Raw genomic sequence first — 27,078 nt, 5'->3', positions numbered from 1 at the left:
ACCCTAAATGACCTTTGACCTTAATCATGAGACCTGAAACTTGCACAAAATGTTCAGTGATGCTTGATTACTATTATGTCCAAGTTTCATGAATCAGATCCATAAACTTTCAAAGTTATGATGGGAATTCAACAGATATCCCCAATTCGGCCAAAGTTCATTGACCCTAAATGACCTTTGACCTTGGTCATGTGACGTGAAACTCATGCAGGATGTTCAGTGATACTTGATTAACCTTATGTCCAAGTTTCATGAACTAGGTCCATATATTTTCTAAGTTATGATGACATTTCAAAAACTTAACCACAGGTTAAGATTTCGATGTTGATTCCTCCAACATGGTCTAGGTTCATTGACCCTAAATGACCTTTGACCTTGGTCATGTGACATGAAACTCTAATAGGATGTTCAGTAATACTTGATTAACCTTATGGCCAAGTTTTATTAACTAGGTCCATATACTTTCTAAGTTATGACGTCATTTCAAAAACTTAACCTCAGGTTAAGATTTGATGTTGACGCCGCCGCCGCCGTCGGAAAAGCGGCGCCTATAGTCTCACTTTGCTTCGCAGGTGAGACAAAAATGAAATAGTGTATGATTCAAACAATAAGAAGCAAAAGAAATAGTAAGTAAAAGACATCACTGTCTGTCTCATTTGCTTGTCACTGAATTGTATATCACTGTTTTGTTAAAAACAAGCGAAACTTCAAAATGCCATAACCTTATTTTACATCCCATTTTGATGAAATTTTCAGCGTTATGCTTGTTGGATTTTTCTCTATTTATCCAAAATCAACATTTTGGGGGGTGGACTTGAGCTTTTAGACTCGCCACATGTAACACACAGTCATGAGGGACCAAACACCGAGTTGGTCAGTGCACTCTCCCATTTAATTTCACTTACCTGTTGGGTTCCACCTGGTCCTGAGATGTACTGTATTGTAGTACCCGGGGGTAAACTTTTATTCTTGGCTCCCATTGATGCTATGTTACCCATGGAGATGGTTGTCTTAGGTGCCCCTGCCTTAGCGACAGTTACAATCACCTTGGCACCTTGGCTGGATACACCAAGGCGCTTCTGGAGACAGACGGACAGAGAGAGAGAGAGAGAGAGAGAGCGAGCGATAAAAGAGAGAGCCTTTATAAAGTAGTTAGCCTTTTGCTAAAGATACAAGCTGCAAGAGATTACTCAGCATTTTCCCAATACATACAATTATTTCATTCAATATCAGAAAAAAAAACAGAAGTTCTATGTATAGCTGCGAATGTCTGCAGTCATCCCCAAATAACCAATATTCAAATTGGCAATATCTGATAAATTGACGATAGTTTCAACTAAGTATACATCTTCCCTAATGATCCATTGAATCTTAAGAAGCATATAATGTCAAGCAGATTCTATAATATATCTTTAAAATAGGAGTCTACTTTGGCATCCATTAAACACAGGATTTCACAGTAGACAGGAGCAACAAAGACAGTTTTGATGGTAGTTGTAACATATAGGTGTAAATATACAGTTACAATATATAGCTGTAGAATCTACAGTTGGAACATATACAGTTTTTAAATACATACAGTAGTTGTAACCTAAATAAAGTTGGAACACACGCATACAATTCTAACAACCCTTGACATTGCGCCTCTTCCACCATCTCACCTGTTGCATCTGCAACCTCTGGTTTTTGAGTTGTTCTTCTAACTCCTGCTTCACCTGCTCAGCTACCGACTTGGAGCCCTTGACAGTAGGTATGGTCACCTTGCTTCCCTTGGGTGTCACGGCCAGTCTGACGGCAGTCTCGTTCTCCTTGTTGTGGGTGCTCTTTAGGGCCAACGCCTTGGCTTCCTTTTCACGCGCTTCTTTCTCCTTGTATTTCTCCCTGGCCTGTTGCTTCAATTGCCTGAAAGATTACAAAAACAAAATTTCAAAAAGTAGTCTGGAAAAATGGTTACTATACTGATATATAATCATGCTTAACAGGGGAGAATTTCATGAAAGAAAACTGTTGTAAGCTACATGTACTGAAAATCCTTTCTTCGCATTGGCCGAGGGCAGTTGCACTTCGTGAAAATCGCTGACAAATTGCTTCATGAAACAACCACCTTAATGTTAGAGTGGTTGCCTTATTTCCATGGTATAATTCATTTTACTCAATTCTTCAGAAAATGAATTTGTTTTACATCATGTAGGAAAATATGAATAAACAGGAATATATATAAAAAATAATTATCTTTACTGTAGAGGCACAGAAAATATGAGAGTAACTAAAGGATTTATGACATTTTTCAAATGTTTTATCATATATTAACCCAAAGAGGTACATAGCTTTCATAACTTCAACATTAATTTTCATTTGCTCTGCAAAATTTCCAACAATCAATAATTTTCTGTTCATTTCGTACTAAAAAAAAATGAAATATGGATAAAACATTAGTCCAAATTAATGATAAATGAACAGATTTACAAAAAAGTTGCCAATTTAGTTCTTTGATCACATTGCCATTTTAGATTACCGTAAGACAAATGTTTTTTTTTCTCAAATGTTTAAGTACATTTCTTTCTTTCTAACCACATTCTATTTGTAATTGCTAGCATTCAGAATAACGAGAAGCCCCAAAGACATTGTACATCTATGAGTTGAGCATAACTTCTGTCAAGATCTTACCTCTCACAGAACTGCTGAACTTCCCACAGTTCTAGTTCTTCTTCTGGGACCCATACCTCGATGGTCTGTGGACCTTTTGGTTTCTCTGGGACCACTCTCCGTGAGGGTGTGATGCTTGATCTTAGACCAGATCGCTGGGGTTTGTGCACCTCTGTTAATGAGAGATGTTGGTTGTATAGTTGTTAGAATATAAAGTAAAGTGCAAATGGGGGAGGGAGGAATATTAAAGGAGTGGTTCACCCTGAAGAAATGTTTGTTGAAAAAATAGCAGAGAAATAATAAAAAATATTGAAGGTTTGAAGGAAATCTATTAAAGATTAAAAAGTTAGAAGTTTCGGATTTGTGACGTCATAAATGAGTAACTGTCCAATATGTTATGCAATATAAAATGCATAAATTTCAATTTTTAATGGTTCGTAATGACTTATTTTTATTTAATTTTAGGAAAGAGAGTGAAATGACTGTCTATTGATACACTGACAGTATATTAAATAAAAAAACAATTTTCCTTTTTTTCTGAGAAAATGACATTTCATTGATTTTTTTACCACACAATATGTAAGAAAGCTGCTTGCATATGATGTCATAAAACAAATAATTAAAATTCTAATAACTTTTAATTCTTTGATGGATTTTTCTCAAACATTCAGAAATATTTTTAATTGTTATATCTGCTATTTAAAAAATAAACTTTCTGTCAGGGTAAACTTCCTCTTTAAAGAAGATCTTCCACATTTTGTACCGTAAGCTAGTTTTTTTTTTAATAACATGATAGTTCGAAGTGACAAATGGTAAACAATTTGATTTCTAAATTACAGATATGTTATTCATAATTGCTTTATTAATGATCTGATTGCTACTATTACTAAAACTTCAATAAATTCTTTTCTATAACCTCTTCTTGCAATTATTGATCATTAAAAGTGTTAAGACATATTCTGTTTCAGTTGGGCTACATGTGCCAGTCAAAAGCTGATAAAACAAACTTCATTTTACCTGGTGTGGAGAAGGAAGTCTCTTTGGGTACAATAATCTTGCGCACCAAGTACTGAGATCTGACACCACTTGTTGTAACATCCCGCCGATCTATGATCTCTGACGTGATCCTTTCTCTATCCGTATTGATGATAGTGACACCATTGTTGTTGGGTGGTTTAATGTTGATGTCATCCCATCGTATGCAAGCCCACAAGATACGAAGCAGCAGACTCACGGCTGACAGCGACTTCACAGTCTGCAGTCGATACCTCCAGCAGATCTTGAAGGATGGACGGGCACAAGGGTAAGGCCAGAAGTCTCCTACATTCTTGGTGTTGGATATGTAGCCTTCTACTTCAAGTTTACCTCCACGTCTGCTGAGACGCCTGAGATTGTGCTGAGGCAACACCAAGATGCTTCTCTTCCTGCTGCGAGTGGAGAACATATAGCAGATGGGCAAGGGTTTGGCAAGGCGCTTGATGGGACGCCTTCCCTTTGGTCCTTTCTCAAGGCGCACACGGTCATTGGTTCTCCGTGGTTTGGGAATGGCAGCCAACTCTTCTTTCAAAGCACTCTCCAGTTTGATGATCTCTGCCTGAATCATGGTCTGGGTGACCGAGGTGTCAATCTTGCTGACAATACTCTCTGTTGTTGTGGTGGTGGTTGTGTTGCTGGCAATGAGTTCTTTCAATTCACGGCTGATCGTGGTAGACGTGGTTGTTGTAGTGGTTTTTGTGACAGTTGTCATAACAGTCTCTGATTTCTCTGTCACAACAACAGAAATGGTAGTTGCAGGTACATCTTGGACTGCATCCATGTCGACTTCATTAATAACCTTACTTTCAGAGGTTTTAACTTCTTGTGACTGTTTAATCTCGGAAGTCACACGGACTTTTCTTTCTTCATGTTCAGTTACTTTCACATTAGTCAATAGAGTATCTGTCTCCATAGGGCTTTCCACATGAGTTTCACATTGTTCAAAGTTTCCTTGAGTGGAAACATTAGTTCTTGATACATTTGAAGCCTCAACTTCCATTGATTCATCTAAACTCTCAATCTTAGTTTTCTGAGAAGCATCCTGAAATGATGTAGCATCAACAGATGATGTCACTTGAGAGCAATCGTCCTTCAGTTGCAGATCAGATTCTTTGCTTTGTATCAAAGGGACTTCACTTATCGTATTACTAGTATCTATTTGTGGGCCTTCTATAGTAGTTGATACTGCAACATTGACATCCTCATCAAGAGGTTCACTTGGTTGTTTCATGTCACATGGTGCAGCTTCAGTATCTGTTTCCATTGTGTTCTCTTGATTCTCATACTTGACCGCCGTCGAGAGATCTGGAACTACCTTTGTACTCTCAACAGATTGCATTGATTCCAACACAGTAGACTCTTGCACATGTTTCAAACTCTGTTGATCTGTATCACTGATAACAGCAGCATCTGTTTCTATCAGTTTATCGTTGGCAGAATCTGGCAATGTGTTGACACATGCATTATCATTCACAGTGTTAATGAGCTGTTCATCTCTTGAGCTATCCGATATTTGGACAGGACCCGTATCTAAAGCATGCTCTTGCTCAACAGATGGTGTGAGCTCTGTTTCTTCATGTAAAGTTCTTTCAGGCAGTTCACAAGAATGAATGTTCATGTTGCCCTTGTTTAATTGTTCACTCTCTACATTGGGCTCCCCTTCCATGTCTATTGTGGCTTTGATTTCGCCTTGTTCTGGACTAACATTGATGTTATCTCCCTGCAATGGAGGAAGGACATCTTTGGCCACTCCAACATTATTATGGTCCATTCCTAAGATGGGATTCACTTTGGTCTCTGCAGCAAGAGAACTATCCACACAATTCACATTCTCATAGATAGATGCCTTGTCATTAGGTTCCGAAATGTTTACATCTGCACTTATACAATCAGTTTCATGATGTTGCATGGAGATATCCTGTGGTGGCAATCTTTCACACTTTGGCTCTTGTAGATCTGCATGATCTGAGGAATGGAAGAGTCCAGAAGCAACTATATTACTGTTATTATTTGAAGTAGACAAATTTGTTCCAAGGGACTTTGCACTTTCCTCAATAATTTCAGTTACAGTGCCACCAACACCACTTGATGGTGATGGCATACATTCAAGCATGGATGTGTCTGAAATAGCTTGCTTAGTCCTTTCTCCATCACAACTTGATTCAACCATTTCTGGTTGTGAAAGACCACTCTCAAGATGTTCGGAATCCATGGATACAATAGTTCCTGTTTCGTTGGATAATGAAACACTATCAAGATGATTATGCTGCATGTTCTCTAAGTTCTGTTTTTCGGGATGAACAACACTTTCCTTTGTAGATTCTATCTCTTGAGGGGGTTGATCTATCTCCATTGCAGGTGGCGAGGGTTGATGCAAAGCACCTGAAGCCAAATCTTCTTGCTTGTCTGCCTGTGGTGTTTCAGTGGGTTGCTGATCCATTGGCACTGGTTCTGACAAAGAGGCAGTTTCATCCTGCTGATCTTGATCCATTGGAATGTCCATATTCAGCAGAGCAGCATCTCTCAGTTTTTCTTGTGAAAGCTGAGGTTCTTGTTCAGCAGAAATCACTTCAGCTTCCTCAATCAAGCTGTTTTCAGATTTCACTGGAGGAATTTCTGAAGGCCTAGCTCTCAAGGTATCATCTGTCAATATGATAGGATTTCTGGGCGAATCATTTTCCAAAGACTTGGCACTAGTTTCCATCATCTGTTCTTTTTCCTCTGGACTCCTCCCTGGAGTCTCAACTTCCACGGATGATGAAAGAGTTGTGTCTATGTGTTCCCCAATTTGAACACCTGGTGCACTCTGCATTTCATCACTGCTAGAATGTTTAGGACTCTTAGGAGGTAACTGTTCCGATGGTAATCTTTCATCTGTATTGGTGAGCATTTCCTTGAAAGTATCTTGATTGGAAGAAGAATTTTTGGCAAGTAGTGTTGTAGATGGCTCCTGGACATCTGATGTACTTTGGGTTTTCAACTCAGCTGGTTCAGTAAGACTTCCATCCATTGCTCCCAATGTCAATTCTGATTGTGGAATGCAAACTGGAGGCACTATAGGAGCAACACTAGCCTGCTGATCAGTCTTATCTGTTATAGTTTCTTCCGCTTGTATAATCGATTTTGCCACAACAGTCTGACCAACCCCTGATATTGTTGCAGATGTCTCTATTGCGGGCGTTTCTACACTCATGGTAGGTTTTTGAGTTGATTCACTACTACTTGAAACATCATTTAGTTCTTTAATATCATTCAACAGTTTTGATTTCTCTGAAGCAGTTGGTGGGGTTGGAGCATCTTCTGATTTTACAGATGGCATCGGAGCTAGAGGTGTGGATTTTGCAGGAGCAGATTCAGTTGGTTGGGCACTTTTTGATGGAATTGCTTGAGAAGGTAAAGGTTCCTTTTTATTTTTCACATTGGCAGCACTGGTTACTTTACCAGACAGAGAAGTTTTATCTGCTGTCGATGACTGACGATACACCTGGGGTTTTCTTGCTCTCCTGACTTCCATCTGTTGCTTCATACCTTCTACAACACCCTGCACAGCCTTGATGTCACCACCAGCAGCAAGCTTTGCCTTCAGGACCTTCAGCATTTGCTCTTTCTCCTCCACCAACTTTTGTTGTTTGGCATACTTCCCAATCTCTGACTTGAACTTTATTGTCTCCTCAAAGTGCTGTTTGGAACGACTCTCTAACAGTCCCTCCAGTCTGGACTTGTAAGGAATCTTCCTGTACACAGTGTGATTCCTCAATGCAATGGAAATGTTAAGCTCATCCGTAATTTGATGTGGTTTCTTCGCAACTATTCCAAGAACTTTCCCTCCAACATCTGTTGATTCTGCCATCTTGTCTTCATTTTCTGCCTTTTCTTCGCAAGAATTCTGTATGGATGTGTCATCAGGATCCTTCTTGTTTTTATCCGACCCACTAGATCCCAAGCTATCATTAGGGGATGAATCATTGGTTGTTTGGATCTTGCCCTCATTCATCCTTGATTTGTCTTCTTTTGCCTTCTCACTCTGCTCTGATTCTTTTGTCATATCAATATCCATTTTCACCTCATTATCAGCTGCCTGGGCATCCATCTTCTCTTCAGTCACTTCCGTAGGCATCTCAATCTCCTTTTCACTATTTTCAGGCTCCTCTGCATCATCAGTGGCTCCTGCAACTGGTTCTTTGCCCTCCTCTTTCTTCTGGGTACCTGCCTCTTCTGTCTCTGCAGATGGCACTTTGTCCTCACTGGTGTCCATCTCCTCTTCCATCTTGGGGTTGTCAACTGGTGGGTAGCCCCACTTTCCAGCTGAAGAAAAACCATACGACAGGAAAAAGAATTATAAAAAAATTTGGTTAATCTGTTAAAAGCAAATTTATGCTTTCTTTGTAATGCAAACATAATGAAAGTGAAATGTCATAACCCTAACAGTCATGAGGGGGGGGGGGGTGCTTCAACATTATTTTTAGATCAATTTGTAATGTAAGAGGTTAGCCTTGCATATTTCATAACTATTTTTTTCAAGTTTTGCCTAACTTTTGAGACCATATTTGTGATGCCCGTGTACATGGGTTTCGTTAAATTTAGCAACATTTCCAAAGTGCATGTCAGACCAATAATTACTCAAAAAGGTGATTTCACAAACAAATTCAATGCAAATTCTGTTTCTACTATGTACTGTAGTCAAAATTCATAACTCTATCAATATTTTAACTTTTGCTAATCAAAATCATTCTTAGTTTAACCCTAAACAGGCAGGGGAGGGGGGGGTTGAATCAACATATTCTGCGATCATTCCACCGCGCAAAATTTTTTGACCGCGCCACTCACTGAGTTATATCATTTTAAGTCTCCCGCATCTTTCGAGATCAAATTTACAACGCCCGGGTATGCAGTTCCGAAATTACGCAATATTTCGTAAGTGCATGTCAGACCAAAAATTGTTCCAAAACATGATTTTGTGTACAAAGTCAATGAAAATCAAGTTTTCTCATCTTATTCATAAAGATATGATTATTTTTACTTTAAACAGCTGAAATCAATTGATTTTAGTGTAATTATTCTTCTAAAAGGTTGTGCAATAAATCTGGTGAAAAAAACCCTTTTTTCAATTATGATTGTTAAGAATGCTACAAAGAATATTTTTACCAAAAATTAGCATTCTAGGAGCTTTATTTAGTGAATTGGAGCAAAAAGTATGATTTATGCATAAATTAGCATAATTAATTCATATAAAATAAAATCTCATTTTGGAAAATTTTACCATACAGCCTTGTAGATTACATCGAACACTTACTTTCAAAGTTATGGTAAGACATTAAAAAAGAAATACCTCCAATGTGTTCAAACTTCATTGAAATTTCACATTTTTGAGATTGGGATTCTGTTATCTTTTACACCATTTTGAAGAACTGGCAGTGCTGTTAGACTTAGACTGTGCTGCACTCAACCCATGTGAGGTAAATGGGTACCGGCAGGAAATAATTCCTCAAAAAGCTGTGTGCACCTGAATCGGTAGCCTAGCTTAGCCAGGTACAATGTAATAAAAATAGCAGGGCCCACTAGGAGAACAGTTTTTGGAACTGAAATGGTTACTCTGGGTAAATATGCCGTTATTATTATTAGTATTATAAAGAGCAAATAGCAATATAACTAGATTCTCCATCTTAAGGATACTACATGTATATGATACTTGATGAAACTTTCATAGATTTTGACTGAGTAATAGAGGTTTAACTCATTGAGGCCCCAAAATGCCAAATTCGTTTGAATGCACAATCCATTTAAAAGAACATCCATTTGGTGAATTTTGTAGCTCTATGGCAAAAAATCAAGCACATGGACCCATGTTATTGTTTGCATATTTCGAATATTCAGGTGCTAAAGTATTTACATGTATGTGCAAAGTTTGGTGAAAATGGATTTCACTTTAACTGTGGAATGTTCTGAATTTGTTTAAAGGGAGATATATCATACACACACATACTGTACAGTGTATGAAAACATGAAACAATTATGACTTTACATGTACAAGTATATAAAATAAGGGAAGTTGGAGGAATGACATCAGCACACCTATTGAATAGTCATGATTTCAAACTAAACTGGTAGAAAAATACATGAAAACTGAGTAAAAATCCCAAAGTTGCCCATTAAGTCACCTGGAAACATTACAGATTAGTTGAATTATCCTTGTACCTAAATTTGACCTTAAGATTCAAACCATACATTAGATGTATTTTGGCTTTAGGCATAACTTATTGTACATGGAAAAAAGAGGGAAAACTATTTCATCCCAGAAGTATTTTTATATAACAATTTATGACCAGGAGAATTTTACAAATGAAGTGGAAACTTGTTGCTGTTTGTTGATAGCAAGCAATACAATAAAAGACTTGATTGTTCATTATTTCATGCAAGGCTACAACTTGAATTTTAATCTCATTTTACTTTTTAAGGAGAATGAAAGAAATAACTTGTGTGAAGACAGAAAATTGAATAAGATTGATCAACAAAAGTTATCAGTATTTCAATATTGAGATTGATGCTATGTAGATCCTGCCTTTGGCAATGCGACCAAGCTCTGTTATGTCAGAAATACACAACTTCGCCATAACTTATGGACATATTTCACCTTGATATCTCTTTTAACTAGTATGTGACAACATGACGTGTGGTTTTTTTTATGAGAGCTTTTAAATACAGGCTGCACAACATGTTTTAATCAATGAATTATTTGTCCTACCATCAGAATGAGCAAAAAGAATTTTCAGTGTCAAAGGGGAATGTTGTTCATGTGTGACATCTCACATCTTGTTCACATTGGGAGGATTTCCACAGCATTAGCCTTTCTTGACAGTCAAATGCTTAAAGCTTTCTAATTGTTTGCTCAATTTCACCTGAAACTTGTGTTGAACTTTTTCTTCTGCTTTTACACAAGATGACATTGTTCCAAAGGATTCATTCCCTCTCATTATATAAAAGCTTAACGATTGACTTACCAGCTTTGGCTGCTTTGATACACCTGTCAAGACCAATCTTAGCCGGACTAGGTGGGGGCAAGGGGCGCCTCTTCCTGATGGAGCTATGCCAACCAAAACCACTCCCGCCATAGATACGATACTCCTCGCCTTTCATCTTCCACACCTAAAAATCGTAAGAGGAAAAAGAAGAGTCTTTACTGATACAGAGCATACGTTGAGACATCAGAGTACAAAAAATAACACTAAAGAATTACTCTATCCTGATACATGTGCTACTATACTGACAGAGATTTTCCGTTCACCAGTATTAAATCAAAACAGAAAATCAGTTTTGGTTCTTAACTTTTCACATGAAAATTCACTGATTTCACTGAAATTCTAAAATTTCAGAGAGCTTTAGCAGCTGAGATAAGATTCTATGGTAACTCGACTTTTTTAACCTTAGTATGATGATAATATTATGACATTTTACCAAAGCTTTGGCCATGAAGTACTCACCTGATGCTTGATAGGGAAGCAGTATTTCACCCAACTACAGTTCGTTTGGATCTCTTCAATGTCGTCATCCTTCCTCTTCTTGTCAATCTTCTTCCTCTCCTCCTTATCCATAGCTGTAGTCCTCACCATTCTGACGTGACCTAGTCCATCTGCAAAGTAGGAGTTGAACACCACAGGTTTGATGGCACATTCCAAGACAGAGAGGGCAAGCGCAAAGGCATGAGGCTTGGAGCACATGTGGACGGCTTTGATCCAGTTGTTCCGATGGACCGTCCAGTTGGTGTGCATGAGAGCCCTGGGGATGTTGCTCTCTAGCTGCGTGGTAGTGAGACGAAGCGTAGATATGGTGAGCATGCGATTGCTGTTGGTGCTCCCGTGCCACTTGAACTCAGCTGCAGGGGTCAGACTGAACTTGTTGACAAGGTAGCGTTTGCGATCACGCTCCTCAGCGTGCTGGGGTTTGTTGAGGGCAAGTCGATTGGTGGTGAACTGATTCTTGTACGATTTATACGTCCCCTCCATGCCAAGCTTGAAGAGAGATTCTGGACGCATGGCACTCCTCGTCAAAACACCCTTACTGGAGTCATCTCCACCAATGCGATTAATCTCTCCCTTGGAATTAATGACGAGTGTCTCTTCGGTCCTTGGTCTGCCCGTTACAAGGGAAGTGTTTGTACGAGTTGGAATGCTTGTAGTGTACGTTAGATAAGGAGTGGCTTTAGGGGGAGGGGGTTTGTAGTTGGGATTTCTTGACCGTGTCATGACAATAGTTTTACTCTTCTGATCAGCTTCATCTCTGCTCTCTTTATCCCCTTCCTCTTTCTTTTCTGATAGCTCGGAATCTGGGTCACGTTCAGATTGATTGGTATCAAGTTTATCTCCTTGCTCCATCTGCTCCTCACTTCTAATCCCCGTCTCCTCTCTTGTCTCATCTTCTTTGGTTTCTGAATCACCAACCACTTCCTCCTGAACAGACTTGTTTGAACTTTCCGCCTCATCAACCTCCATTTTTTCTTCATCCTCTTTCTCCCCTTGCCGTTCATCCTCCTGCTTCAATCTTGCCTCCTCCTGGGCCTGCGCGATGACAGCTTCTTCCTCCAGCCTTCGCTTCTCCTCTTCTGCTTTCCTTAGTGCCTCTTCTCGTTCGGCCTTCAGAGCATTCAATTCATCTGAAAGAAAATAAATTCGCACAGGAGTAAAATCAATTCACAATTCTAGACCCCCAATCTTGACACAAATATTGAATCCAAACTGAATCCAAATCAATAGCTTACAACACCTCAATGTACCATCCAAGGAATTAAAGGAGAATAAAACCATTGGAGCAAGTTAGCTTTATGTGAAAGAAAAATGAAAGACTAGGATTAATGAAAATTTGAGTAAAACTGACAGGCAATAAAAATGTAATGAGGATTCGAATGTCAAGGTCAATATTAGTAATGCTATGGAGATCTATGATGTCACATACATGTATGTACAACTTTCACATTTGGTAAAATATTCCCTAAACCATCTTTTTAAAAAAAAAACTCTTTTTAAGGGTATTAAACAATTCATCCATTATATGTAGTGAAGACTTTATTACATGTCCTCTCATTGAAAAAAGTTTAGACTAGATAAAACAGAAAATCTAAGTGAAATAGACATTTTTTTTGGAATTTGTAAGTGTGAGACCCCACAGATCTACATGTAGGTTGCATTGCCAAAGGGATGGTCAAGTTTGAGTGACCTCTGTATTCAAAGGCTCAAACTTATATTATTCATTCAATCTTTCTCAAACTTTCAATGTGTTTCTTGGATTTTTCTCTTTTTATGAATTCAATTGGTTTCATTGGTTCTCCTTTGATGAACATGAATGTAACCTTACAGAAAACCTGAATGAAACTTTGAACACGTTCTTCACATCAGCACAAGTACTCCTTGAGTGAACACTATTTCTATTTTGAGGGTCCTTCTGCACACACAGTAATTCACTGCCAGGGACATTAGGATGCATATCAAGACATTTTGTTTTCTCAAATGGACAATTTACAGAGCAAACTGGCAGCCCTTGCCCCTCACAGTAAATCCTTTGTTCTGCATAGTCTATGACTAAGCCTGAGTCGAATCGATTTTAAAATCGGTGTTCGATCGATGTCATCGAACACCGGTGCAGATTTTGCAAAATCGGTGCATCGAAAAAAAAAAAAAAAAAACGTCGGCCGGCCGATTCGTTTGGTTTACACAATCAATCATCAAAATATCAGCAATGTCCAACTTTACTACCACTTACTTGATTTCTATTGCCCCCAAAATGAAACCGATTGAGTAATTATGATGCTATTCACCATTAATTTGAAGTTTATTTCGATCATAGTTCGAGTCTTACTCGTCTGCTCGTGCCGAGATAATTTATGCACGATGAATTCATGAATGGAAGTCATGGCCATCGATCGTGCATGCGCAGTACTGTTCTTTAATCAAACCAGAAAATGGCCGGAAATTGACGCGATCAACGTAAAATAAATCTTGCTTTCATGAACAATATTAATATCATGACCATAGAACATTATTTAATCGTAATATTTAACAATAATTTGCATATGATAATTATATAATATTGGATGGCCTTGAGGTTAATACAAGGAAATATTGGACGAGCTTTGCATAAATATTGGACGAGTCGAAGACGAGTCCAATATTTTGCAAAGCGAGTCCTATATTTCCTTGTATTGACCGAAAAATGGGACATCCAGTATTATGATTATTCATACAGAGAATTTTAGCAAATAATTTGTAACTTACCCTCCCGCCCTGAGACCCCGAGTCTGCTGTATGATGGGGGGACCTAAAGCTACGCACTTTGTTTTCAAACAATAACAAGTGGAATGCCTCTGGCCGTCTCACCTGCATCACGCGGTTCAATATAGCAGCAGTGCTCACTTTGAATACTACTCTAACTCGCACAAGATGTTCAGTGATACATGGTTACTCTTATGTCCCTTTTTTATGAACTAGACCAATAAACTTACAGAGATATGATGGTTATTCAACAAAAAAAAACCAACATGGCCAAAGTTCATTGACCTTACATGACCTTTGACCTTGATCATGTGACCTGAAACTCGAACAGGATGTTCAGTGATACTTGATTACTCTTATGTACAAGTTTCATGAATCAGATCCATAAACTTTCAAAGTTATGATGGTAATTCAACAGATACACCCAATTTGGCCAAAGTTCATTGACCTTTGACCTTGGTCATGTGACCTGAAACGCGCACAGGATGTTCAGTGATACTTGATTACTCTAATGTCCAAGTTTAATGAACTAGACCAATAAACTTTCAAAGTTATGATGGTAATTCAACAGATACCCCCAATTCGGCCAAAGTTCATTGACCCTAAATGACCTTTGACCTTAATCATGAGACCTGAAACTTGCACAAAATTTTCAGTGATGCTTGATTAATATTATGTCCAAGTTTCATGAATCAGATCCATAAACTTTCAAAGTTATGATGGGAATTCAACAGATATCCCCAATTCGGCCAAAGTTCATTGACCCTAAATGACCTTTGACCTTGGTCATGTGACGTGAAACTCATGCAGGATGTTCAGTGATACTTGATTAACCTTATGTCCAAGTTTCATGAACTAGGTCCATATATTTTCTAAGTTATGATGACATTTCAAAAACTTAACCTCAGGTTAAGATTTCGATGTTGATTCCTCCAACATGGTCTAAGTTCATTGACCCTAAATGACCTTTGACCTTGGTCATGTGACATGAAACTCTAATAGGATGTTCAGTAATACTTGATTAACCTTATGGCCAAGTTTTATTAACTAGGTCCATATACTTTCTAAGTTATGACATCATTTCAAAAACTTAACCTCAGGTTAAGATTTGATGTTGACGCCGCCGCCGCCGCCGCCGCCGTCGCCGTCGGAAAAGCGGCGCCTATAGTCTCACTTTGCTTCGCAGGTGAGACAAAAACTGTCCCAATTTCAATATTTCAACAAATTATATTTCACTAATTTGTGGCAAACATTCTAAAGATCATTAACCAAGTAGAAAATATCACAAAACTCACTAATACGAAAATCCCGTCGTGTTTTTCGAAAACCTCTTAATTTCGCCGCCCGATGTAGAAGGGGTCCTAAAGCTATGCACTCGATTTATCATGCAAAAAAGTAGTATTTCCTGTGCCTCAATTTCTAAAATATATTCAAATTATTATTGGATAAAATGAAATTAAAGCGAATATAACTCCAAACTTCCTAACAGTTGTTGGTTTTCTCTGCATTTAGAGATTACTGCAGCCTCTGTAGAAAAAATTTAATAGGAATTATTCATCACTCTGCAGTCACAGTTCCACACACAGTGCGCATTTGCCATTGAAAACTGCATGCGCGCGCGATGATGGTGGTGCGTACACTTCGGGAATTCCCCTTCTAGTCGTCCAATATTTTCAATATTGTGTCACCTCGGAAAAAATATTAGGCGAGTTCAACAAACTTTTTAAGTGGGTCGAGTGCACCAACAAAATAACACTTGTATTTGGGCTCTAAAATTGTCTGTATGAATAATAATCATTAATATGAATTTAGAGCTTGATGTGAAACGTTTGTATTTCGTTTCAATTTTCAATGGCGGACATCTCATGACGATCGACTTGACTTCTTGAGTCGAGCTAGTGCACTTGTCTAAAAAAAAATAATCATCACGTCAGGATTGATTCTCGAACATTGTCTACATGCAAAAACTCTGTTCAAGTTCGTAATATCACCATATAATAACATTTTACATGACAAAACAGAGAAAATTGCGTTTGATTTTTTTCCCCCATCAATTTGAAGCTAGTTTGTGCCCAACTTTGGGCTCTGATTTCATGAATGGGAAAATATGTCATACGTCATCGAACACGCATGCGCATTGTGCTTATTTTCTCGGAGCTTGGAGGAGACGTCCAGAGATGGAATAACAATAGAAATAATCCGGCCAGTATTAATTCTTCCATATGAACATAACATACTTTGCTGACATCGTCAATATTCTTAGTATGACCATAAAATCTTGTTAAATCGTAATAATTTAGATGAACTTATTTAGGGCTCGATCACTGATCTCTCCCTCGGGCTCGATTCGAACCATTCGTATTTATTTTGATCGCATGCTCAATTGCGTCTAAAAATCTGGATTGTCATCAGGATTAATTCTCGAACATCGTCATAACTCATATTCCACAATCTTTCCTCACAATCGTTATATCAGCATTGAATAGCAATTCAAATGACCATCCAGAGAAAATTACGTATTTATTCCCATAAATTTATTTGGAGCTCATTTTGGATCCAACTACACAATCTCAGACAGGTTACAGCGCTCTCCGTTGATTGCACTTGTTTGCTGGCGCTGACGTCAAGCACGCCTGTCGTTGTTTCGGGAGATTAAGCTGCGGACGGGGCTGGTGAATGGACTGCGAATGCTAGTTGACCGAAAATCATTCGGATCGACTCTGCGTGATTCATGTCTTTATTATTGTTTCATTTTAAACTTATATGTTGTCATCTGCAAATATCATTGTTGAAGATATTTTGGGAAGAATTCTGATTTGGTCCCCGGCATTTTTTGTGTATTTTGTGATCATGGAAAATACAAACGAACTTTGCTCTGTCATCTGCTTGTGCAACGCTCACCCGGCCAACGCCAGCGCAGACCGTCAGTGCGTATAGTGCATATGCAAAGCGCATCGACGCAAAAACAAGACTAAATTTTCCCCGCCTTCAATATTCGATGCATCGATGTTCGATCGAATTAGAGCTGTCGAACACCGGTTTTCAAAATAATCGATATGAGTCAGGCTTATCTATGACTTGTGAATATACAGTATACGAATGGGGGAAGGTTCAAGAGAAAAGGGGAAGACTAGAAATAAAATCATATAAATCAAGACTGATGGCAATTTATTCTTCTGCTCTATGAGAAAGAACCATGCAGGAAATTTTAATGAAACACAGATTTACATGGAGGAAAGAAAATGAGGGGGGGGGGAGGAGTGAATTGTATCTTTGTATTTATAACTCTTACAACTACATCTTATACAAAATCGAACGAGAGCACCTTTAGGTACCAGTTTGCAAACACCATGTATAACTCATAAGTTCCATAGGTACACATGTACATGTAATTAGCCAATAATTAAGCAATAAAATAATGCATTAAATGAGGAATCTGCTATTTCAGCCACCAATCACTACAGATATTGTAAGCCAGCAGCAACAAGAAATACAACAAATTTATAAGCTCCGAGTGGCTGTGAAGGCAGTAGGCTGCTCCTACTTCTCTACAACCATGCTTTGTTGAGCTTATCAAGATTTTTACCCTATACAGAAAATAACAGCTTCAGACTCTAATAGGTTAACAATAACCTCTTTACATTGCTGCTAATTATAAATTTTGTTCGTAATTCCTTTTTTTTTTCACTTTTAGCACGGTGCCACATAACTTTTTAGAAGCGCTTGCCCAGTCGGGCAAGTAAATTTTTGAATAGTTGGAATATACTTGCCCAAAGTCTATTTCACTTGCCCGAAAAAAATATTGAAAAAAGTTTTACCTCTCCAAAAGAGAGTTTTGCGGTTTTATACCATTGACCTTTTTCTCTCTTTTGACATGAACTGATCTACCTTGTTGCATTTTTCTCCAAAGTGTTTTTATCAACTTGCCATGGCCAATATTAGGGTCAATACATGTACTGTATCATATCATATCAACCCTTATGTTGGTCATTCTACTGTGAGAATTTTGCTTTCAACTGTATGAATTTTGCTTGCCCAATTCGGGGAAGCAGTTTTGGACTTTACTTCAAAACACTTGCCCGACTCTAACTTTTACTTGCCCCGGGCAATCGAGCAAGTGCTTATGTAGCACCCTGCTTTTAGTTAACACAGGCCTACTTTGATTTTTAACAGAAACTAGTTGAAATAAAACTGACAAACTTGACAAAAGACAGTAGCAACCAACCTGTTGACTTCTGAAGCACTGACTTCTGGTTACCCCTTGCGCTGTTGGTCAGCTCCTCTGTCCTCTGCATCTGGTCAAGGATCTCCGCCATACAATCCTGCAGTGCAAGACACAAGTCCTCCTCCCATTTTGTTGCATCCAAAGAATGCATCAATTCTTCAAGTTGAAGCTTGGTGGAGTAGTAATATAGCTCATTTTCACCTTCACTGCATATTTAAAAAAAGATAAATAGTATCACAATTATGATATACTGCATGCAAACTTTAGAGAAATAAACCTCCAGTGGCAAGGGTACAGTGTATAATGTTTCACTCATGTCCAATGCATGTTTCAAAAATGAAATTCAATAAGCCTTATGTTTATAGCCCATCTCAAATTTACGGGGAGGGGAGATGAAAAGTGGTTCATGGGAAATTTACTTCTGAAATACTCATATTACACTTCAAAGGTTTAAGGCAAAATCTATTTCTTATTTCTTCATAATTTTAAAGTTGAATTAATATAAAAAGGAAATGCATTTTCTCTTAGTTATGTGCCTTCTTGTTTTCAAGACTGAAATATTGTTTACAGATTCTCAAAACGCCACACCCTTAACAGCCATCAATTTCTAAAGTTAATGGGAATAAGAAAGACAGATGGTAGGAGGAAATACTCACACAACAATTCTCCTAACAAAGTGCCAGTACTTTCTGCCATGCCTGTCATAACCCAAGGGTTCCTGTCGAATGAGGAGTCCACTCTTCTCCACCTCTGAGATACAGTCATAGACACCAAGAACGCGATGCTGCCTGCACACCGAGCACATCCAGTCTTCCTCTGGTACTTCCACCAAATTCACACATTCCAAGTGATAAACGGCTGAACATGTCTCACAACATATTAAATCTCCCAATTTATGACATGACCTGCAATGGTCGTCATAGGTTATTGCACCTTCACTCAGAATCTCTTCACGCACTCTGTTCGATGCCAGAAACTGGTCGCAAAGGAGATGCAACACTGTTAATTTGTCACTCACGGGAGCGAAAGGGTAGTTTTCTCCTTCTAGAGCACTTAATGCACCGTGGAATTCTTTGTCACTTTCAACATAAGCTCTTGCAACTTCAGACCATGTCATATTATCTAGAAACAAGAACTGGACATTGATACTGTCTCGCTGGTCTTGAGGACCAAACGTTGTACTGCTACTTTCATCTTCCTTCACAAGGTTGTACAACAGAGCAATGTGGGTTTCTGCTAGGAGCAAACATTGCTCTTCACTACACAAAGCTGCACAAAAATCCTCAAAACGGAATGGAGAGAGTCTTAACTGTTGACTGAAATGCCTGAGAACTTCATACACAGATAGAGCATTCATCATATCCTCATTGTCGATAAGGAGGTCTGTGCTAGATTTTGGAAGTTCAAGCGGAGGAATTTCCTCTGGCTCTGCCTCCAGGAATGGCAATGCGAAAGGCCGATTTGTCCGTGAAAGTAATAACCTCTTCTTGGCAGCCGTGCTGCTGTCGTCACTGTCGTCTTCTTCTAGTTCTTCTAATTCATCCTCATCTGGTATTTCAGACTGCGAACTATTTGAACTAATCTCATCTTCTGACGAAGATTGCAACAATTCCTCATTGAAATCAACTCCCTCTTCATCTGAACTTTCATATTTCGGCCTTGCCTTTTTTCCTTTCGCTTTCCCTTTTTGTTTTGATTTTGCACCCGGTTTACTCTGTGCTGAGGGAGTCTTACCTCTCCCTCTCCCTTTTCCTGGCCCCTTTCCAGTACTTGGTGTGCTACTGCTTGATGGACTTGCCTTAGCCTGGGGACTTCTTTGAGCCTCTATGACCTCTTGAATTAGCCGCTTGCTCCGCCTCGCAGCTTCACGTAATCTCGGGGATCTCCCTCGGCCAACTGCGCCGGTACTGCTGGCTTGACTTACCGGCGTGCTACAGCGAGAACTTGCAGGGCTGGAGCCGTTGCTCTGGCCATCATTGCCCCGTCCAACTCCGGCTCCTCCACCAGATTTCTTTGCATTTCCCGGCGTCTCGTCCAACGAATCAACAAGTGACTTAGGCGGACGTCCACGTCCCCTCGGCATCTTGAAATACAAATTATCGGCTGCTAGCGGGTGCCTGGTAACCTAACGCACACCTAACTTAGGTTTGAGATCCACAAGCTTCGCGGTGAAACACGATTTCGGCATTATATTTACGAATCGCACGCAAGTTCTGCACTGTCCGCCATTTTCTGATGTAGCTGACCACGTGACCAATTACGCATTCAATTACCGCTATCGCGATCGATCGCTCAGCGAGCCCCCTCCATGCCCACAGTGTTCACAAAATACCCAAACATCATTACAAATAATACTTCTAAGTTCATAACTGATTGACCGTATCTAATCTAGTGACAAACTCCACAAATCAGAAGAAATAATTATTTTTTTATTACAACGTTATTCCTTTCCTGTTGTGCTTTCCTATTGGTGTGCGTTTAGTGTGCATATGTGCCCATTTCCCAATTGCATTTTCCAAGCAAAACTGATACGTTATCATCTTAAATTATGACCCCGGGCTACAATTATCTAATTTGAACAAGATGTGGCAAAACTTTAGATATGAATTGACGGTGACTACAAATAACCTTTTTGCTACCATTCTACCGGTATGAGACCTTGCGGGGAAACACCTTTCACGATTGATTGCTATAAACCAATCAGCGGTCTTGTTTCATGAACTCGGCTTACGGGACAAATTCAGTGAACTATTTTTTTACCGCGTTAGGCGGATGAAGGTAGCAACGATATTAGTAAATCGGTGAAAGGACTACCAATTTGATGACTGTAAGTCAACGTGATTACGTACATACACATCAGTGATCTAATAATGCAAGTTCAAGGCAGCATCAGCAATTTAACAAGTGGTTAGATTGGTTTGCAAAATTTCACTCGAGGAAAAAGCGACGGTGTGATCTGCATCCAGAGAAGTGGCTGTTCACGGATCGAACTTCAGCGCGTTGTTGTTTTTGTATTATTTATGGGATCCTAGCATGGGGATATGCCTCTCAAACGAGACTCGACACCTACTTCAGAAAAAACGGTACTGAGGAAAATATACGGATGAACTTTTCGTCAAGTCCACCAAAACAAGAAGTTGATTTGAATAAGAAGAGAAATATCTGACATAACACTGAAAATTTCATCAAAATTGGATGTAAAATAAGCCAAGAGTTGTGACATTTTAAAGTTTTAATTGCTTAATTTCACAAAACAGTTATCATATATGCACATGCTGGCTGGTATGCAAAATGAGGAGACAATGACGTCATCCACTCATTATTACTTTTGTATCATATTATATGAAATATGGTATATTCTAATTTCTCCTCATTGTCAAGTGTGATACAACGATTAATTCCTCCCTGAACATGTGCTTTTGGGAAATTGGCAATAAACGTGAGCAGAAAATGTTTGATAATCTGATCTGAAACTGGATAATGACTTAGATACAGAACAAGCTGCGGTATCTCATTGCGTGTATGTGTTTCAGATTTAGACCTAGAATCTGGGCATTCTTCATTCATCTTTTATCATGAGAGTCAATAAAGCGAGCGCGAAGCGTACGTGAGATTAAAAATGATAGTTGATATTCCGATCTTTTCCTTATTATTACATTTAGTTTTGACATACTACCAACTAGGACATTTTGTCATCATATGAAAATGATGACTATTTTCCTATTTCGGTTCCTTAGCGTGAGGTGAAACTTGTCGATATTCCATTCTGAAAAGGGGAAAATTTTTAATTATGAAATCAAATCTTATTTAGGCCTATTTATTGATCTAATAAGCCTATAATGAGAGGCCTGAAAACTGGACATTTTAAAGCACTTTTGTAATTATGATTATGATGCATAAGCTAATATGTTTTCAAAAATTAAAGCGAGCGCAAATCGCTAGCCGAATTTTTTAATAAACTGTCATGAAATGGGGATTTTATAGTTTGTAATAGATTTGATGTTGAGATATATATAACTCATCAATCAAAATGCGAGCATGCAACGCTAGCTAGCTGATACGGTTTGACATTAAGACCTGAATAAGATATTTTGGAAACACAAATAATGTTGATATTAAGACAATAAATCTGCATTCTCACAGAGCTCTTTTTAAAAATCAATTTGTAAAACAAACATAATAATGAATGCTCGATTTCAGAGCTGAAATGTTTCTAGCTGTTTTGTGTATTGACTTCTAAACTTGTATAAGCTCCATATTGAGCAAGATATGTATTACCTAACAGCTAATGCGAGCGCGAAGTGTGAGTGAATTTTTTTTAAAGTGACATGAAAATTTTTTGTTTATTTTCCAAGTCTCCTCATCTTATTTTATTCACACCCGTCTCCTCTTATTTTTCTCTTCTTTTCCTCCTCTCTTTTCCCTTTTTTTTTGTTTTCTTTCTCCCCCCTTTTTGCTCTGCCAATAGGGGGGGGGGGGGGGCTCGGGCCCCCTGGGTCCGCCTATTCCTTGATTGTTATCATGATCTGTTACTATAAGCCTTAAGCTACGAGGATAGAGACAGATCCAGCTTTCGTGCGGGGGGGGGGGGGTAATCGTCAGGGGAGGCGAAAAAAAAGTTTCATCCACACTTTAAAAAATGAAGTGCTAATTTAGCACTTACGGTGCTTGTACAGTGACTGCACTACGAGTGCTGATTTTCAAGTTTAATTATTTAAATTAGCAAATCAGAACTCGGAGTGCAGTCACTATACAAGCACTGTAAATGCTGAATTAGAACTTCATTTTTTACAATGCACATTTTCCACGATCGGCTGACTTATTTGAGGGGTAGGCTATATATCTAAAGACTTAACTTATTAAAAAAACATCGCAGCTGTATTCTTATACAAGAAATTTGTACCTTGTAAAATGCGCTGAGTCACGAAGAAGATCGATGCATCTCAACAATCAAATAATGCGAGCGCAAAGTATAAGCTGTTTTTTTAAGATAGTGAAACGAAAAAAAATCCTTTAAGGACTGTTTACATGCAGTATAACCATTCAAAATATTAAAATTGCGATGCAAAATGCGACCTGCATATTCTGACGTGAAATCTAGACTATCAATAATAACAATACAATGTGTCCCCCCCAAAAATAAAAATAAAGGACCTCTGACATCGGGCTGAATTAATTCCAAAATGAGGTAGTGTTCCCAAATAAATGTGCTAACTTCTATGAAAATTTCATTTGTCTCGCTTCAGCGATTTTAAATATGTATTCTATTGTGGTGCATTTCAGTCCATTCGAAGTTTCCAGCACTGCTGGGACGATCTATCAGGGCTCATCAAATCATAAATCTGTGCATGTTCAGAAGGGTAATAAACAAGAAAGAATGAAGTTTTTGTATGATTAATAGCAGAGGCGTCGATCGTGGGGGGGGGGGGCAGGCGATCGCCCCACCAATGAAAATATTGGAGGGGCAAACATCGTTTTGCCCCCCAATAATTCCGGATGTGCAAAAATAAAATAAGATTGTAATGTTACACAGAAATTGGCAAGCGAGATTGAGATACACAACTCGTTCTTTATTCAAAATTCTGCTCAAATTGTCCGTTTTTCAGATTGGAATATAACAATTTTCAGCTCGCGCTTCGCGCTTGCGTAATTTCTTTATAAAAACCCATACTTTTCATGACTAAATAAGTGAATATAATGTCCCGATTTTGATTCTGAACCTCAAAAGAACTCCCGATTGTAACTTCATGCACTGTTGACCTGTTATAACAGCGAGAACGCTGCTCCCACTCTTCAGGTACAAAGTGAATTCATTTATGAGAAGTTGTATAACCTACACTAAATCACTTCACTTTGTACCCGAAGAGTACGTGGGAGCAGCGTTCTTGCTGTTCCTTCGAAACAGATCTGTATAGTGCATGAAGTTACACTAATTTCTACTTGTTTATTGCTCCTATATATTCGAGCACTCTTAAACATGGTGTTTTGCACTATTCATATGTGGATTATACAGTGCGTATCAAAAAAAAGTTTACACTTTGAAAAAGCCCTGGGAATTAAAAAATATACAACATGTGGGTAATTTTTTCACATATAATTATGGGTTTGGGTCTCATCTATCCAATGAAAGTAAAAGTTTTGACAGAATGTTACACTTGAGTGAGCGCTGTCCATTTTTGTAAAGCTCGCAGAAATCTGTTTGCGCAGAAATGCTTGTTTTCACGCTGCTGTGTCAAGGGGAAAGGGCGAAATCAAACTAAACCTGCGAAGCATTTCTCATAAATTTCCCTAGCACTTTTAGCCAATTGAAATAAAATGGATACATTCAAGCATTTTGTAACAATTTTGCCGCCCAAATTTGAAATTTCAACACAACCTTTACCCCTTTTGTGCCAGCTAGATCTGAGGACATAACTGAATCTGAACAAAATTTTATATCAGACATCTCCAGCATTTTTTACTAAGTTTTTATCATTTAAAGTTGGTTTACATTTCATTTTTCATTTAATACTTGTTTCTCCACACTTTTCCCAAGCTTGGCAATGATTAACAAAATGAAAATCAAGCCTAAGCCATTTCATGTAAATCACAGCTCAGTGTAAAGCAAATATCGTCACGATGGACTCGGTGTGTGGGGGAGTGGGGTGGGGCGCAATGCACTCTTCGAACTGTTTTGGGCAAGGAAACAAGTTTAAAAAGGTAAAAGATATCTTCAAATCAATTTTACTATAGCTAATTTCCACGTGTTCTTCATGATTAAGGTCTACTTTTATTCGCATAACTATTTCAAAGTTCTGCGCAAATCATTTTTCACCAACTTTTCAAAAGTAAGTGGTGCTCACTCAAGCGGAAATATTTTTCGACAGTTATATCGTCACTTGCTTAAATGGATCTGTACCAATGCTAAAATGTGGAAACATCGTCAGGATATTACAAATATATAATTTTACACGATTTTTTCTAAGTGTAAACTTTTTTTGATACGCACTGTATATATAGGCCTATCTATGTGACGGTGTGTGTCATCAGATCAATGGTAATTTTTTAATGTGTTTTTACACGTTTTATTAGGGGAATTGAAATACAGATGCAAATAAGGCAAATTGCCTTTTCAATTAGGAGTTTAGATAACTGGAATGCTTTAAATACCAGAGGAAGCAGTTTCTGCATCTAGTGTCATACGTTCAAATAACCTATTGAGAGGCACTGGAAAAAGTTTTTACCCTACCAGAGACTATCCAACGTGACGAGGGGCACATAAGTTACAAGCTATACACCTCTACTTCCAAGTAAATCCAATTAAGTAATTTCTGATACAAGTAAACTGCTAACTCTATATGCCATGTTACTATGGGCGTACGTTTTGTTGACTCGTTTATTAAAACAAAATTGGGGAGGCGTGTTAGAGTCCCGCTCCCGAAGTTCCACGGCCTGCATGTTTCTAACAAGCTGTATAGTTTGTGATAGAAATAATCAAAGGGATCAAAGGCGTACCGCATTTCCTGAGGCAAAGTGAGCGAGCCGAAAGATTGATTTTCTAAAATGAAATTATATTTTGGTATGTTGAATTATGATATTCAGAGATATATCACCCTTTAGTTCCCTTTCTTTCATAGCCCCAATAAGACCTCCCCCCATTCATCTGTATGCCAGGGAGTCCAAGTGTGTTGGGCGATTTTGAACTGAACCCAAGTAGCAAGACCATATCTGGGGCCCACGTGGATCCCATATTTTCCGAAAAATGGGCCTAAGGTCACTGCACCCAAGAAGCATATGGGACCCATGTGGGTAAACCCAAGACAGATGGGACCCATATGGGCTTTGCACCGTCCAAACCATCCGGGGCCCAAATGGGCCATGTGGGTTTTATGTGGGGAAAAGTCTGGGCAAGCCCACATAAAACCCATGTAAACCCCACATGGCCCATCTGGGCCCCATATGAAAACAATACTGTGTTTTTATATGGGTCCCATGTGTGCCCCATGTAGGGTCCCATTTGGGTCCCATATTTGCTTGAATATCCTACCCAGAATGGCATGCCCATGTTAATCCCATATGGGTTCTTACGTACCTTAACTGGTATGCCCATGCTAATCCCATATGGGCAGGCTATAGCAAAAACCCATGTGTCAAAATTCATATGGTCCCCATATGGGACACATATACGGGAAAACCCACATCCAGCGTCCCACATTTTTCCCATATATACATTGATACCTGGGAAATCGTTTGAATCTGAATTTGACTTATATTTCAAAGCGCAAAACAGTACTGCAAAAACAATAACATAAAAAAAACATGATATAAATCAGACATATGACATCATAAATGGAATTCATTCATTTGGGCCCAATTCTATACACTTGTATCAAAACAGTGAACCACTATTAAAATATTTGGGCCTATATTTTGATAAAAAACAGGTCAATATGATTAGGCCTATACTGAACACTGGCTGAGGTGGTCAGGTATGGCGTTTTGACGGGGCGTAAAACTTCCCCACCCCCCAAAAATATATATGTATATATAAATGATAATAACAATAATAATAAAGAAACAATTATAATTATTTTTTCAATTCAATTTCAATTTATTTCATTCATAAAAAACACATAAATACACATAGTAATAAACAAAAATACCAATATAAGAATGTGGAGACAGCTTAGAAGAACATTAAGTCTTATACAGTGCTGCCAATGTAAGCACAAAACATTTAAAAATGAACATTTTAACATAATAACTAGAAAATAAAGATGATAAATACAAATTATTAATATTCCAAAACAAACCCTACACGATACTTGAACAAACAAAGCCTAATAATCTTATAAGTAATATTTTTGTTTAAGTATAATCGTTTGAAAGAATTGAGTTTTAAATAGTATTTAAAACAATAATGATAAAAAGGAA

General features: G+C 38.3%; 1 protein-coding gene across 1 annotated transcript in view; it reads right to left on the bottom strand.

The window, feature by feature from the left end:
* The window catches only part of LOC121422469 (nucleosome-remodeling factor subunit BPTF-like), a 50,964-nt gene extending 30,186 nt beyond the window's left edge, over positions 1-20,778 (bottom strand). Inside the window, exons 1-8 of the mRNA XM_041617539.1 lie at positions 18,822-20,778; positions 18,166-18,371; positions 11,160-12,328; positions 10,680-10,824; positions 3,664-7,986; positions 2,668-2,818; positions 1,662-1,902; positions 906-1,079 (exon numbers count right to left, since the gene is read on the bottom strand). Of these exons, the coding sequence (XP_041473473.1) occupies positions 906-1,079; positions 1,662-1,902; positions 2,668-2,818; positions 3,664-7,986; positions 10,680-10,824; positions 11,160-12,328; positions 18,166-18,371; positions 18,822-20,248 (7,836 nt within the window). The 5' untranslated portion in view covers positions 20,249-20,778. The remainder of the gene's footprint in view (positions 1-905; positions 1,080-1,661; positions 1,903-2,667; positions 2,819-3,663; positions 7,987-10,679; positions 10,825-11,159; positions 12,329-18,165; positions 18,372-18,821) is intronic.
* Between the last annotated feature and the right edge of the window lie 6,300 nt (positions 20,779-27,078).

The sequence above is a fragment of the Lytechinus variegatus genome, chromosome 10, assembly GCF_018143015.1.
Source record: "Lytechinus variegatus isolate NC3 chromosome 10, Lvar_3.0, whole genome shotgun sequence".
Lineage (NCBI taxonomy): Eukaryota > Metazoa > Echinodermata > Echinoidea > Temnopleuroida > Toxopneustidae > Lytechinus > Lytechinus variegatus.
Note: the sequence above shows the minus strand (reverse complement) of the source record. Positions and strands in the feature narration are given on the sequence as shown.